Raw genomic sequence first — 14,648 nt, 5'->3', positions numbered from 1 at the left:
TTAACCCAGGGTCTCTGAACTTGTTTTAAGATATTTAAAAAATTGCATTTAAAAACAGTTGGTTTTCCTTTACCATTCTCTGCATTTTATCGTATGCATCTAAAACTATTATCCTGGGAAGGGGGTCAAAGGCTTTACCAAACTATCGAAGGGGTCAAGAAGAGTCAAGGATGATACAGAATGATTTTCCTGAAATAATATTACAAAATCTTTAAGTATGTAATTAAAGATTAATTAAGGCACATAATAAGTAGAAACCTGAGCTGAAGTTATAGTTTTCTAGTTATTCATAATTATTGTATTATGTTATATTTTAGTATAGAATATTAAAGTTAGTCATAGTTATTCTGAGTCCACTCCATTGAGTAGTATAGACTCATTCTTCTTTGTTTGAACTATATAACGTCTATACTCTAAAGCCATATGGCAGCTAAGCTGGATACCACTGTTAGGAGGCATGCAAAAAAGCTATTGCTAGATGGTCTCAAACCATTAAATCCCTTGCGCTGAAGGTTGTTCAGCCACCAGCTTCTTTATTTTGTAGTCTGTGTCAGCATATACTATATAATCTGGCAGTGATCACACATGGTCACTTGGTTACATAAGGGGCATTTTATAAATTCTACTGATGGATAAGACATTCTCAAAAGTAGGGACCTTGGGAGCTGATTGTAGTAGTAACAGGAAGGAGACAATTTGGCAAAAGCAAATCATATCCAAATTTAATGCTGAAACCCTGAAGTTCAATAAATATATGCAAATTGAGTAAATAAAAAATGTATTATTCCTGTGCCTACAGCAAGGTAATAGGTTATCTTGGCTCATCTGTGTGACTTTTAGTAAGTTAATGAATATACTGGCTGTGACAGTTTCTAAATTTTTACCTGGGTGGTGGGGGGATTGTATTAATTGATCAGAAGGTCCTTTTTTTTTTTACTTAAAATGTAAGAACCTACAAGGAAAAAAACTAAATGAAGGATTTTTTAGGGGACAATCTGAATTTTTCCCCTTTTATTAAGAAAGAAAAATAAAACATTCTGACTTTCACCTGAATGAGTTTCCTGGAAAAGATTTTTATAAGCTCAAGTTTCAAAGGACTTTTTTGGTTGTTATTCTTAAAATGTCTAAAAATAGTTCACTCAGTAAGTGAATTAAAAATTAAGAAATTAATTGTCCACTATATGGCAGACATTGTGTTATGCACTGAGAATGTCAAGTCAGAAATGAATTAGTCCCTGACCTCAAGAAGCTTACATTTTTTTTTTTTTTTTGCTGAGGCAATTGGGTTTAAGTGACTTGCCCAGGGTCACACAGCTAGGATCTGTTAAGTGTCTTGAGGTTGGATATGAACTCAGATCCTCCTGAATTCAAGGCTGGTGCTTTATCCACTGCACCACCTCGCTGCCCCAAGAAGCTTACTTTTTATGAGAAGAGGGAAGAGAAGAGAATTTATACATATAGAAAAATTACAAGGACTTGAAGGAAGAGTAAGATAGGGAGAGATTGGACTGGTATGAATGAGTGTAAACAAACTGTGAGTGGTGTCCAGAGAAAGGGGCTTTGGTCTCAGTAGACCATGACTATGAATTAAGGTGATTGTGAGTGGAGCGAGGGCAGGAGCTCGACAATCCCTTTGCAGAAAGCAGAGACAGAACAAGTTATTTCAGTTATAGCCTAATCAAAATTTGCCTATGTATGTTGCAAATGTTTATGCCATTTTATAAGGAAACTCCTGTTTTGAAGTCTGTTCTTGTTCCAACAATGGCCAAGAAAGGTTCAATGGTTTTCCAGTTTGTAATCAGACTGATTTTGAATGCATGTATTTGACTGAGCAGTCAGTTCAAAGAATGCTCAAAATAGGTAGACCACGTCTGGCTGGCAATGACATTTTTAATGGGTAAATGAAGTCATGGAGTAATGCAGTTATAGGAGAAAGAAGAAAGGGCAGAGAGGGATTTCTTCTTGTCCAGATAGAACTATGTATTGTCACTCACAAAATTAAAACCAAATATCTAAGTGGTCTTCAGTAATGGAATATTATTTCATGCTTTTGTTTTGGGCAATGTAAAGCAGGCAGGACAGTTCCCTCTCAGAGAGGTTGTGTAGCCTTATTAAAGTCAGTGGAGAGACTCGAGAAGCAGACATAGAAAAAGAAAACTGGGACTTTATTACTGGCAACTTCATGCACAGAATTAGAAACATTTGTCTGAACAATTCCTTCTCTCTATCCTGCAGATAAATAAGCAATAGATCTTAAAGTGGATTAGTCCTAGGTTGCTTGAGACTTCACTGATGTTTGAAATAAGAAATAAAAACATTGCCTATAATTCACAAAGAAAGGAAGCAAAAGGCTGCACTTTAAAAGGGAACATAAAAGTGTCCCAAAAAGTCATTTTTAAAGTCAAGGAACACTATTATAAATCCCCCAATTTTGAGATAACATTCTCAGTTTCTTTTGATAATATTAGCAATAATAAGCCATTCACTCCAAGTGTTTTCTCTTACTCCTTTAGTGAAATAGCCTGAAGAGAGATGGTTAGAAGCCTTAGGACTTTTTGACTTTCTTGCTAAAAGGTACTTTTACTAAACCATGTGGGATTACTTTCAACGTGTGGGATGGAAAGGCAAATCTGCACTCCGACCCAGGGACTGCATTGTCTTATGATGCGTTGACTTCCAGTATAATCCCAAGACATTCAGGGGGTGTAATACCAGGTTTTCTTTATTGTACCACAAAGAGGAACCATGGCAGGTTCTTTATAATGCTACTAAGAGTTCTGAACAATGAGGCCGGTTTTCAGAACACCAATGGGGCCTCATTTGAGAGGCAGAAAATTCCCACTAGCATCATGTTCTTCCTTTCATGCTCTCTTTAACAAATGCATTTTGACAAGGACAACTCAATCATATTCAGATAGTCAGCCAGACAATTACTATATGAACTGATGTCTCCTTATAGCATTTGAAATGAATGAGATCGTTGAAAAGAACCTCTAAGTGGGATGAAACAGCAGTTTCACCCTTTGGCTGTGATGGTCAGATGTCACAGCTCCAAGAAATCGGATATGCCCTTGGAAATCTTCATTCAAGGATTTCTCATAATCTAATGGACAAAGATACAACCATTTCTTGCGTGGGATATTTGTACTTTTTGCTAAAACTAGGGATTTCTTTGTGAAAATAATCAGTTTATCTATGTATATATATTATATATGTGCATATATATATATATATACACATATATACATGTATTGTATGTCCACATAATATAGTATATGTGTATACACAAGTATAAATGACTGCACAAAATATAGATACACTATCACAAACGTGCATTTTATGTATGCACACATATCATTCTTAAGTAATGATATTCTTATCCTGTTATAGACATACAAACATACATCCATATATGTTTGTCTGCATATTTATATCTAAATCTACTTATAGGTATAGCTATTTTGTAATAGATGTAGACAAATACACATGCACATGTATGTGTGTATGTATTTTTATACACACACATCTCTACTTCATTCATTCATGCAGCAGAATTGTTTCTGATCTCTTCCATTTTATTGGGAGTTCAATCTAACCATTCTGAATGTCAGAAAAACATCTGGAGAGCATTTGGTTCCTCAGAACAAGCTCTTCCTCACAGCATCATCTCTAGCCTATTTTTAAAACATAAAACGTTATGAGCTGTCAGAGATGCTAACAGATATTCTGATAGTCGGTAAAAAAGAATAGTATGGCAAACGTCCCTTTTGCCTTTTAGACCCAAAATCGACCACTCTGAATGTATTCTTATAGGATCTATATTTGCTTCTGACCTCTGGTCTTCAGAAATCCTGTCATGTTTGAAAATGAGTCCCTCGTGGAGCCTGTATCCCTGCTAATAGCTGAGAGGTCAATGGAACTGTGAAACAGTTTGTATTACTGACAGGGTGGTCATGAAAACAACACCTGCTGTGGGAGTCCTTGGCAGCTGGGTCAACAGGCACTGTGGGAATTTATCAACCTAGGGGAGGCCACTTGCATAAAACTTTGACTGATGAATTGGGAGAGACTGGCTTATTGGGCTAAAGCCGCTCTATTATGTATGACTTTTCTTTAGGATGGCAGGGCTGCCTGCCTGCCGGCCCCAGGACACAGAGGCTAAACTAGTTTTCCCTTGGAAAATGAGGAAAAAAACCAAGCCTTCTATTAGCGGTCAGTCCTGAAAGCAAGTATAAGATGAAGCAAACACAGAAATAAGTCAACTGCAGGCTGGTGGGCTTTCACGGGATGGACAGTGGGGGATGTGGGAGAAGCTGTTTTCTGTATTGGTCACAAAGAGCTTCTGGGGATACAGCATTTCTGTGAAGTGAAATTCAAGCCTGGAATTTGCAAGGAGTGTTCATTTCTATTCCTCTTATGGGACAAAGTTAGGTAACAACAGCAATGTGTTAAAATTTGTCATTCTGCCACTAAAGTAAGGATGATAAAAAAAAATAATGCTGTTTTGCAAATGATGGAAAAGATTAACGAGGGATCTATTTCAAGGTCAAATATTTGTTTTGCCTAGGTCTGTCCATCTAAAGTAAAACAAAGCAAAAATAAAATATATTTTGTCCACAGCTGTGATGAAATTTTGCTTGGAAGGAACATCTTTGAACAGCTAGCACTGTGCCTCAGTTCTTCTATTTCCTTTCCATTCTCCAAGAACTTGACAATGACTTTGCATGGGATTTGTTTTAATTTAGAAACAATCTGTAAACAGTAAAACTTGGGGTCATGAAAATTACCTTTTGAAAAATGATATATTCTTAACCACTCAAAACTCTGGAAACTTTACCCTAATTTCAGATTAAAAGATACTTCCTTCAGAGGTAGGAAAACCACTTGGGTTGTAATCTTTGACTATTTGGCCAGACAATAATTTTACAATCTTAGATGCATAAGGTGTTTCTCCTCTGAACAATTCAGGGCTTTCAAAATATATTATTTCACTGACAGTGTGACCATGGTGAGAGGAAGCAGGTGCATGTTTTATAGACTGATACTTGAAGGAAAGGAAAGGTGACAAAGTATCTTCATCTGACTTCTGCTAAAAGCTTCTTTAATTTAGGGGGAAAAATGTCTACATACCATTTGCTTCTCATTAATAACCTTCTAGGATGGAGAAGCTAATTTATATCTTTTCTAAGACTTTTAAGAATGTCATCATTTACTGTCTCCTAAGGAAGCTGATGTCAAGGAAGGTAAATAAGATAAATAAGAGGCTCTTTATATGTTCTTTCATGGAGTATAAATTTAGGGCTGAAAACTACCTTGTGAATTATAAAGGGCTGTGTTCTACTTGTAAAGAACGAGGCAGTGAAGTTGATGAAGAACTGGAGTCAAAGTCAGGAAGGCTTGAGTTCAAATTAGTTTGTCAAGCAGTTTGTAGAGGTACTAAATTCAAAAGCTCAGTGTTCAGTTTTATTAGAAAAGACAGTTTTCCGTTTTCTGCCGAGTCTCTTAATATAGGATTAAGGAAAATTCAAATTGCTACTCATCTTTATAGGGGAGGGTCAAGAAAGAGCTTTTGTGCTTGATTCAACTTGTTTTTAAGATTACTGGCTTAGGGAATCTCCTACACAGGCCAGAGCTTGTTTGACAGTCTTGGAAGCTGATGGGAATCCTAAGTGTGGTCAGGCCCTACCTCTGATACCTTTGGACAGCTTCTTCCCTGAGTCCACTTGGCCGTATATGGTCATATGACACTTGAGAATGAAGAAGATTCCATTCCCCCCAACCACAAATATCCTGAATTTTCTCATCCAGAGGAAGATTCTTCTTTTTGCTTAATATCAGCACTGTACTGACCATGTACTAAGAAAACTGGAAATCTCCTGCTACCTTTCATTGCTTCTGAGTGTCCTTACTCTATCTCTTGGGGAATTCTGACTGTACTTTGGCATTATACTTTATATTGTTAAGTATAAAACAAAATTAAACAGCTCAATTTTAAGTCTAGTATGTGGGGAAACTCTCCTATACCTTATCAAGGATTCATTTAACATTAATCATTTATAGTCACAGACCTAAAAATGGTCCATATAGCCTGACGTTTGGGAGTTGGGATTCTTACTTTTCCCAAGAACTTAAATGCTGCTTGAGATTTAATTTTGCCCTCTTTTCTTTCTTGAATGCATAAAATATGAGGCACAGGCTTATTAATCATTTAAAATCAGCATTCTCCTTTGAAGACATAGCTATTAGTTTTGTGATGAAGTCAGATTAAACTGAGTATAATGAGAATAAGGGACAGTAGCTAATAGGGCAGTCTTGGAATCTTGGGTATTTGGGTTCTGATTTTTGCTAGCCACGTTACCATAAGCAAGTCACCAACTCTTAGTTCCTCAAGATAACTGAGACTGCTCTAGTCACAAACACATCGGTGGAGGGAGTTTCAATTATGTTTGTGACACTGATGAAAAACACAAATTTAGACCAAAAAAATAAAAATAATCCATACCTTATTTTTATCCAGAATTATTAGTCAGTCCCCATATAGAAGTTACTCTGAAAATACCAGTTACTATAAAAAGCCAACAGGATAGAGGTTGGGTAGTGGGAAAATGGCCAAATCTAGAGTAAGAAAAGATTTGGGTAAAAATCTCACTTCTAGAACTTCCTCTCTGTGTAATGGTGAACAACTTACTTTATATCTATAAACCTTACTCTCTTCCTCTGTAAAATGGTGATAATAATACTTCACCCATGGTCTATGATTATCAAATAAAACAATGCACAAAAACTACTTTGTAAATTGTAAAGGGCTGCATTTTGCTAATTGTAAAGAAAACTAGTCCATGAAGTTGAGCTAAAATCAGGAAGACTTGAATTCAAATTCAGTCTCAGACACTGACTTCAATTAATCTGTTTGCCTCAGTTTCTTCAACTGCAAAGTTCAGATAAAATGATCTACCTTGAAGAGTTGTTGTGAGGATGAAATGAGATATTTGTAAAATGCTTTGAAAACGTTCAAAGCACTATATAACCGCTACTTCTATAAATGTCAGTTCTCATGATTATCCACTAGAAGCCAATTTAAACTAAGACTTTAATGTGGGTAGATTTCTGTGGTAACAAGAGAGGCCGCTGAAAAAACAGCCAGGCTTTCTTCAAATTTTGCTAATAATGAATTTCTCTGAGTGTGGGTTTTTTCTTCCAAGGCAGGAAACCTGCACAAGACAGCGCCGACGATTGGCTAATGTTTCAGGGGTAATGCTGTGCACATGCCGAAGTGTCTGCTTATACAGAACTTCAACTCCTCAGCAGAGAAATACTACAATAATAAACTTCTGGCCCCAAATCAAAACAGCATGACGTTTCTGACCAATGTTTATGCAAACGAGGGTGCTCTGCCACAAGCCAGGGAAGTTTTAATTGATGCCTTTGCCTAAGTACAAGGACAGTGTCTTTCGGACTCTGGTTACTCCCTCCTGAAACCAAACACACAACTTAACCCTGGCCCCACATATGAAATAACTCACCAGCAGCAGCAATCTAATGGGAAGGCAGGCCTTTCAGGTATGTCACTCAGAGACCACCCTACTAGCGGAGCCCAAAGCACAAGAAACCAAGGTCATACTGGTAATTAGATACTAATAATGGATTTAAGGTGTAAAATTCACTTGGACTCACACACCAACAGACTAAACAACCCAGATGAAGAGCACAAGCTCTCTTTTTCCCCTTTGGGGTGGGAGAATATTACACGAATACCTGGAAACAGACAGCACCTAGGACCTGGTCTCCTAAAAGGGAGCAGGAACATCCAGGGAGAAAGCAACTGAAGTTGATCTAAGCACAATCTTTGGAAATCTCAAAGAATAACAGAAATTTACATCTCGAAGTAATGGATATCTTACTACTAATTTATTCTGCATTAATCATTTCCTCAACTGGAACAAGTCATCCAGGAGCTGGTTTTTCAATTCTATCAAATCATATGCTGTTATTCCCCTCAAAAGGGGGAAAACAAGGGACTTACTTTTCTGCTGTGGGAGGGAAGCTCAATGTACAGTGACTGACAAATTAAAAGTGCCAGCAGATGATAGATGAGTGATATTACAGATGTATTGGTTCTATTAAAAGTGGACTAATCAGGACCAATTATTCTCATTAGCAGCAGCCGAGAACTTCCTGGCAAGCCGAGCTCTGTGAAGCTCTTTTCTTCAGAAAAGATGCTAGGGATTCAATATGCTGACTTCTTTCTCTACCAGATCTTTCTCAATTCCCCTCTTCCTCTTCCTAGTTACTAAAGCTGTCTTACTCTGATTGTATTTATTTTGCATCCATTTTCAATTTACTTATCAATATACATGTTATTTATGCTAGTGCAGAACAGGGATTTCTTAAGGTAGGAAATGTTTCCTTTTTTATCTTTATATTTCTTGTGTCTAGTACAGTATATGACACATGCTTGTTAAATGCTATTTGAATGAATGAATGAATGAATAAAAAAGGAAGAGGAATACCCATTTCGTTAGTTGGGAGATATCTTATTTGCCACTTTGTTCTCTTGAGCAATTATCCAGAAAAGAGAAACTAGTCAATATTTCTATGAGATTTTTCCATTTCTAATCCTTTATTGTCATATGAAGGATCCTGAAATCAAGAGAGGAAAAATGAGGATTCCTCTCCCATTTAGCTGAAAAGCTTATACAGAAGAGATGATGCAGAAAGCAGAATTGATATGTTCTAGCTAAAGGCTGTCAATCACCTGGGGCCCAACAACAGATGGCTAACTTGGGTTTTGTGCTTAAGTTGCTACTGGTACTTCAGTGTTATGGGCTATTGCTTTAACAGAATGGCTGTTGTTGTGATCGGAATACCAAGGTTCTCGAGGAGCAAGGTCAGGAGTAATGAAGCCCAGAATGAACTAGTGAGGAATTCTAAGGACAACAAAGAAGGGTTTTGAGTTGAGGTTATTTGTGTTAGATTCAAGACAAGGATTCCAGAAGGTATAGGATCGTTGTTCTTGATTGATTCAAATGGACAAAGGTGAGAAGGGTGAACTATTTGAGCCTTTTCCCCCCTATTATTTCTTTGAGGAAAAAATATTTGGACTGGAAAAAATAGGACAAAAATGTTTAGAAGGGTGTGGAAACGTGCAGGAAAGTGAGGAGACTATCTTTGTTGTTTTTCAGTCATTTTTCAGTCATGTCTGACTCTTTGTGACACCATTTGGGCTTTTCTTGGCAAAGACACTGATGTGTCTTGCCATTTCCTTCTCCAGTTCATTTTACAGATGAAGAAACTGAGGCAAGCAGAATTAATTGACTTGCCAAGGCCCACACAACTAGTTTCTGAGGCCAGATTTGAACTCAGGTGAAACTTAAATTTAAAGTTCTGCTCTTGAATTAAATACCCCCCACAAATACAATATGGACATAGTTGGTATTCCTAGATAACAGTTTATCTGAAAAGGGTTTGAAGGTTACACTGGGCCACAGATCAACATAAGTCAGTAGTATGGAAGCCAAGAAAAGTGAATTCTATCTGGAGCTGTACTACACAGTGTCCAAAATGAAGGAAGAAAGAGATATATTTTCATCTGCGCTAGTCAGTCTATATCCAGAGTACTGGGGTCAGTTTGGAGAACTATATTTTAGGGAAGACTTAGATAAGTTGGAGAGCATCTAGAGAATAGCAATCAGGATGGTAAAAGCCTACTTTCCTGTGAGGACTCGTTCAAGGAAATGGGGATGACTTGCCTAGAAAGGAGAAGGCATATTTCATGTGACAGCCTTTTAAATAGTTGAAGGTTAGCTATGTTTATCTATTAAAGGGCTGTCACACGAAATAGAGATTGTTCTATTTATCTTCAACGTACAGAACTGGGGGCAATGAAAGTGACTGAAGTAAAAAATATTGATGTAAAGGGGAGACAGAAAATTCCTATTGATTAGATACTCCATGATGCAATGGGCTGTCCTGGGAGGTGATCGGTTCTTTCTGAAGTAGAAGTTGGATAATGACTTGGAGGGGATATTGTGAGAGAAATTCATTTTGGATAGGGATTGGAGTGAATGGCCTCTGAGGTCCCTTATAGCTCTTTGTTTTATGATTAAGGATTCTTAGCACATCAAAAGGCTCTAAGAAATGCCTAATTCATTTTCCTTGGGATCAAAGAGAAAACAGGCAATGGATCTATCATTTAATAAGTTTGGATAATTAATTATGTAAAAGACAGGATATCAGAGTGGATGGAGGCGATCTTGGATTTGGTTAAATTTGGATTCCAATCCAACCCCTGTCGATATACTGGCAGTTTTGACACTTGAAAACTGACAACTTTTGAGTGAACTAGTGAGGTCAGTTCTCTAAGACTTATGTCCCATGTACCAATCTGCATTGGTAAAGAAATTTCTTCATTAGGAGTTCCCTATACCAATAATCACAAGGCTAGCTTTAAAAAAAAGGAAACAAAACAGTTACTCTCGGCCGATTTTCTATCTTATAACTCACTTCGCATATGTAGTGTACTGTACACGATCAGTGTTTAAGCATATAGTCTTAGTAGTTTTGTAAAGTTTGGATTTTGTCCATTAAATTAACCAATAACTAATAGTTATTTGACTGACTTTTAATTTCCCCTGGAAAGTCTTGACTTACTGAAAACAATAACCATACTCACCCTTAAGAGATTTAAAAGACTTTAAATCTTCCCTTGCCAGGGGAAATGAGAAAATCCTTCTTTTGTTTTCATTCTAGTTACAGAAACCCACACAAGAGCTTGCAAGAGGTTTTGGGATAAGACTCTAATGTTGAGGTAAGAAAAGTAATTATTCTGATTACTTTTTAAAAAGTGACACTAAGACAGACAAACCTCCTGCTGGTGACATTTGGGTTTTAGAAAAGCAGGAGGATTATTGGGTGCTCTCCAGGAGAAAACAGCACTTTCCAAATAGCTACCTCTGCTCTTTTATTCAGGGCCTCTTGCCACAAATTTATCACCCTTCTTCATTGTAGTTAGATTTCCCATAAACAGAATACCCCGGATATTTAAATGTTGTTATTAATCAGATCTACTGATTGACTAATAAAATTATGAGTTTCTTTTAAGGACAGCATGACTATATGGGGGTAAAGACAACCAATCAATCAATAAGTATTTATTAAGTGTTTACTTTGTATCAGGTTCTGTGTAAAGTACCAGGGATATAAAGAAAATGAATGGAAAAAAATCTCTATTCATGAGTTTACATTCTAGTGGGGAAACAAGGACACACATACATGCATACAAACACACACACTCACATACATGTATACTGCTCAATCCTGATTGGTACAAATCCCCCCAAAAACGCTCATTCATTCAAAAATATACTGCTTATTTCCATTGATTTGGAACCAACTGCTCTATTTTACATAATCTTAACTTCAAAGAATGCAAATTTGAATATATGAGAACACTACAGGGGCTGCTATATTTATACTAAATGAGATATAGTTGTATTTACACCCCAGAGAGAAAGAGAGGGATGATAGAAGGAAGGGAAGAGGGAATGGAAAAGAGATATATACACACACAGATACATACACACACACACACACAGACAGACAGAGTTGGGGGGGAGGAAGAGGAGAGTGACAGTGAAAGTAAGAGGGAGACAGAGAGAGAAAGATAGGGATAGAGAGATACAGAAAGACAGAGATGAGACAGACACAGAGATCGAGAGGAGGAGGTGATAGAGAGTGAGACAGAGATATACACAGAGAGACATGGAAGGAGGGAGGGAGGGAAGGAAGGAGGGAAGAAGAAAGGAAGAGAGAGACATACTGAAAGACAGAGACGAATCAGAAAGAGGTGTAAAGAAAATAAACTCAAAGTCGTTAAATATAAGGCAGTTAGAGAAGGAGGGCACTAAGTGCTAAGGGGATCAAGAAAAGCATCATGTAGAAATTTGTGAAGAAAGACATGTTAACATTGGAAACTACTCACTTTAATTATTTCTCCAGAGATTTGAGTAGACTTAAACAATGACTTAGAAAATGGTAATTTTTGGTGGCTTAATGTTATATATAGAAATGCTTACCTTTTGGGGTCCACAATCTTATAAAGTTTTCCATTGTGAGTCTGGGTCATGCTTTTGCTACTTGATAAAATATATACTTCACCTATTGAAGAAATAAATGCAATAAGGAAAATAAGAGTTATTATCAGTTGGTTTCTCATCCCTAATCATAACTAAAAGACATTAAAATTCTCAGTTCAGAGCAGCTAGAAGGTTCAGGAGACAGAGCACTAGACCTGGAATCAAGTAGACCCGAGTGTGAATTTGATCTCAGATATTTAATAATTTGGTGACCCTGGAAAGTCAGTTAACCTATGATTTCTTCAGGTTCCTCATCTTTAAAATGGGGGTAAAAGTATTATTTATCTTCTAGAGTTATTGTGATGATAAGATGTTTGTAAAGTGCTGTGCAAACCTTGAAGCACTGGAAAGTGATATAATAATAATAAATTAATGAGTTATTATTATTATAAATTAATCAGTTATTATTAAAGAGCTATGGTGTATAAAGACATTATTTCCAGACAGAATTGGTTAGAGACAATTCATTCCATGAGGACAGGTATCTCCCCATCAATCTCAATATGGATCTGTGATTTCATTGATGTAAGAGTTCCTATTCCTGTTCAATTCCTTTACCAATGAAAATGGTCAATTCTTCTTCAACAAAATAGCATGAACTAAGGATATCATATCTTATTATAACCTGTTTTTTTTCCTTTATCCCGAACAGACTTCATTGCAAGATGTGAGTAGGAAGAATTTTAAAGAATAAAATTGGGAGGGATATACTGAGTTACAGCTAGGGATTTTACTAATGGGCCAAATTCAGTTGTGGGGATCACAATAGTTCAGAAGACAGTCATTTTCATTGGTTGCAATGTGACATTGTTTGATAGATGGTGAAGGAAGAAGGGTATGGGAAACAGGATGCTAGAGAGGAGACTTTTTACAGAATAATGTCTGCCCTGGTTCTGTAGTTGCTCCCCATAAGGGTAGGGTATGGGGAGAGGGGAGAGGATTTGTAGTAAATGATAACAACATTTTGCCCTCACTGGGTGCTGGATAATCTCTGGGAGGAAGTGGAAGTAGGAGGAGGCAGAGAAAGTGGATATGGTAACAATGTGGGGGAGCTGATTTCTTTTAGCATTTGGCAGGGGCAGAGGCAGGGTCCTCCTGCCCAGGGAGGAAGGTGCAGTAGTAGAAGGGAGACAGTTGAGACATTGGCACAGTGGCACAGGGACTTTAAGAGTATCACAAGGTGCTGAAAGTGGGAACTGGGAAAGAAGTAAAAGTTTGCATCCTGAGACAAAGCCTTGGCAGGAAAGCAGGTTCATCTTTTCTAGAGGATTCAATATTCCAATAAATGGTGGGAAACAGTGTCAAAAACTGCTCTTTTTACTATAAGAGTAAATATATCAAGCAAGAAGCCAGGAAGTAGCATAATAAGAATCTGTTTGTACAATACCTAATTCATCTTCTCCAAATCCTAAGATGTGACCTGAAAAAAAGCCTCTACAAGAGCCTCCGTTACCGAGACACAGGGGTTTTTCTTGCCACTGTTTGGTTCCTGGGCTCTGCTGAAGAGTTAGAAAATTTCTGCAATGGAAACACACCAAGGGGTCTGTTATTGCTTTTTGCCAAATGACCGTGACACAAACAATAAAAAGAAAATCCTTTATGGAAAGCTTTCAATGTCATTGGATCCTGAATGCAGAAGGCAAAATAGAAAACAGTGTTTTTTACATGGTAGATGCTTAAGATAGGTTTGTTGAATTGAATTTAATGCAATGGTCCTTAACTTGTATGGAACTGGGAAATGGCAATGTCAAAGGAAAATAATACTTGGAAGAGAATACTTTGAAGGAAAGGGGAAATATGGGGAAAGGCCCTTCATTCAGAACATGATACTTCCTCTCTAGAGCTACAATCTGGATTGTTTTATTAATCAAAAGGAGAAACAAGGTGCACAGAACTCTCCAGTTCATTAGTGAATTGGTGTATCAGTTCTCCTACACAGCTGAAAACCATTCATCAGGAAAACTAGAGTTCTCAGTTTGGACCTAATGGTTATTTCCTACAATTACCCATCTAATGACTAGATTATTCTAAGAAAATCATTTAACCATGATTAAACTTAAGTTTGTAACATTCCTCTATAAATTGAGAAACTTGTTTATCAAAGTTCCAGAAATTTAGTAATTATATAGTTAGTAAAGACATAAAAGAATAAAGGCCCCACTTCTCCCAAAATAATTTTTAATATTCATTTCTTAGAATTGGTAATTTTTTTCTTCATGCACAGCTCAGGTACTACCTCCTATGAGAAGCATCTCCTGATGCTCTTCCCATCTTGAAATTACATCATAAATATTTTATCTTGATTTCTCTATGTCTGTATTTTATTCTGTTGGTTGAATGGAGGTTTTATTAAGTCAGGGATTGCTTCACTTTTGTTTTTGCATAAATAGTACCTAGACTAATGTCTTTCATATGGTGAATATTTGCTTATTGCTAGCTGAATGGAATTGGGATGTAACTCTCCCTCTCTTTCTGTCTCTGTCTCTCTCCAGTCAGAATCTATTACCCAAAATA

At 37.0% G+C, this 14,648-nt stretch overlaps 1 protein-coding gene across 3 annotated transcripts in view; it reads right to left on the bottom strand.

The window, feature by feature from the left end:
- The window catches only part of HHIP (hedgehog interacting protein), a 127,622-nt gene that overhangs the window by 19,011 nt on the left and 93,963 nt on the right, over positions 1–14,648 (bottom strand). For all 3 annotated transcript variants that reach the window (XM_003773168.4, XM_023505956.2, XM_023505957.2), the window contains exons 10-11: positions 13,522–13,652; positions 12,075–12,156 (exon numbers count right to left, since the gene is read on the bottom strand). In XM_003773168.4, coding sequence (XP_003773216.2) covers positions 12,075–12,156; positions 13,522–13,652 — 213 coding nt within the window. The remainder of the gene's footprint in view (positions 1–12,074; positions 12,157–13,521; positions 13,653–14,648) is intronic.

This window comes from Sarcophilus harrisii, chromosome 6 (genome assembly GCF_902635505.1).
Source record: "Sarcophilus harrisii chromosome 6, mSarHar1.11, whole genome shotgun sequence".
Classification (NCBI taxonomy): domain Eukaryota; kingdom Metazoa; phylum Chordata; class Mammalia; order Dasyuromorphia; family Dasyuridae; genus Sarcophilus; species Sarcophilus harrisii.
Note: the sequence above shows the minus strand (reverse complement) of the source record. Positions and strands in the feature narration are given on the sequence as shown.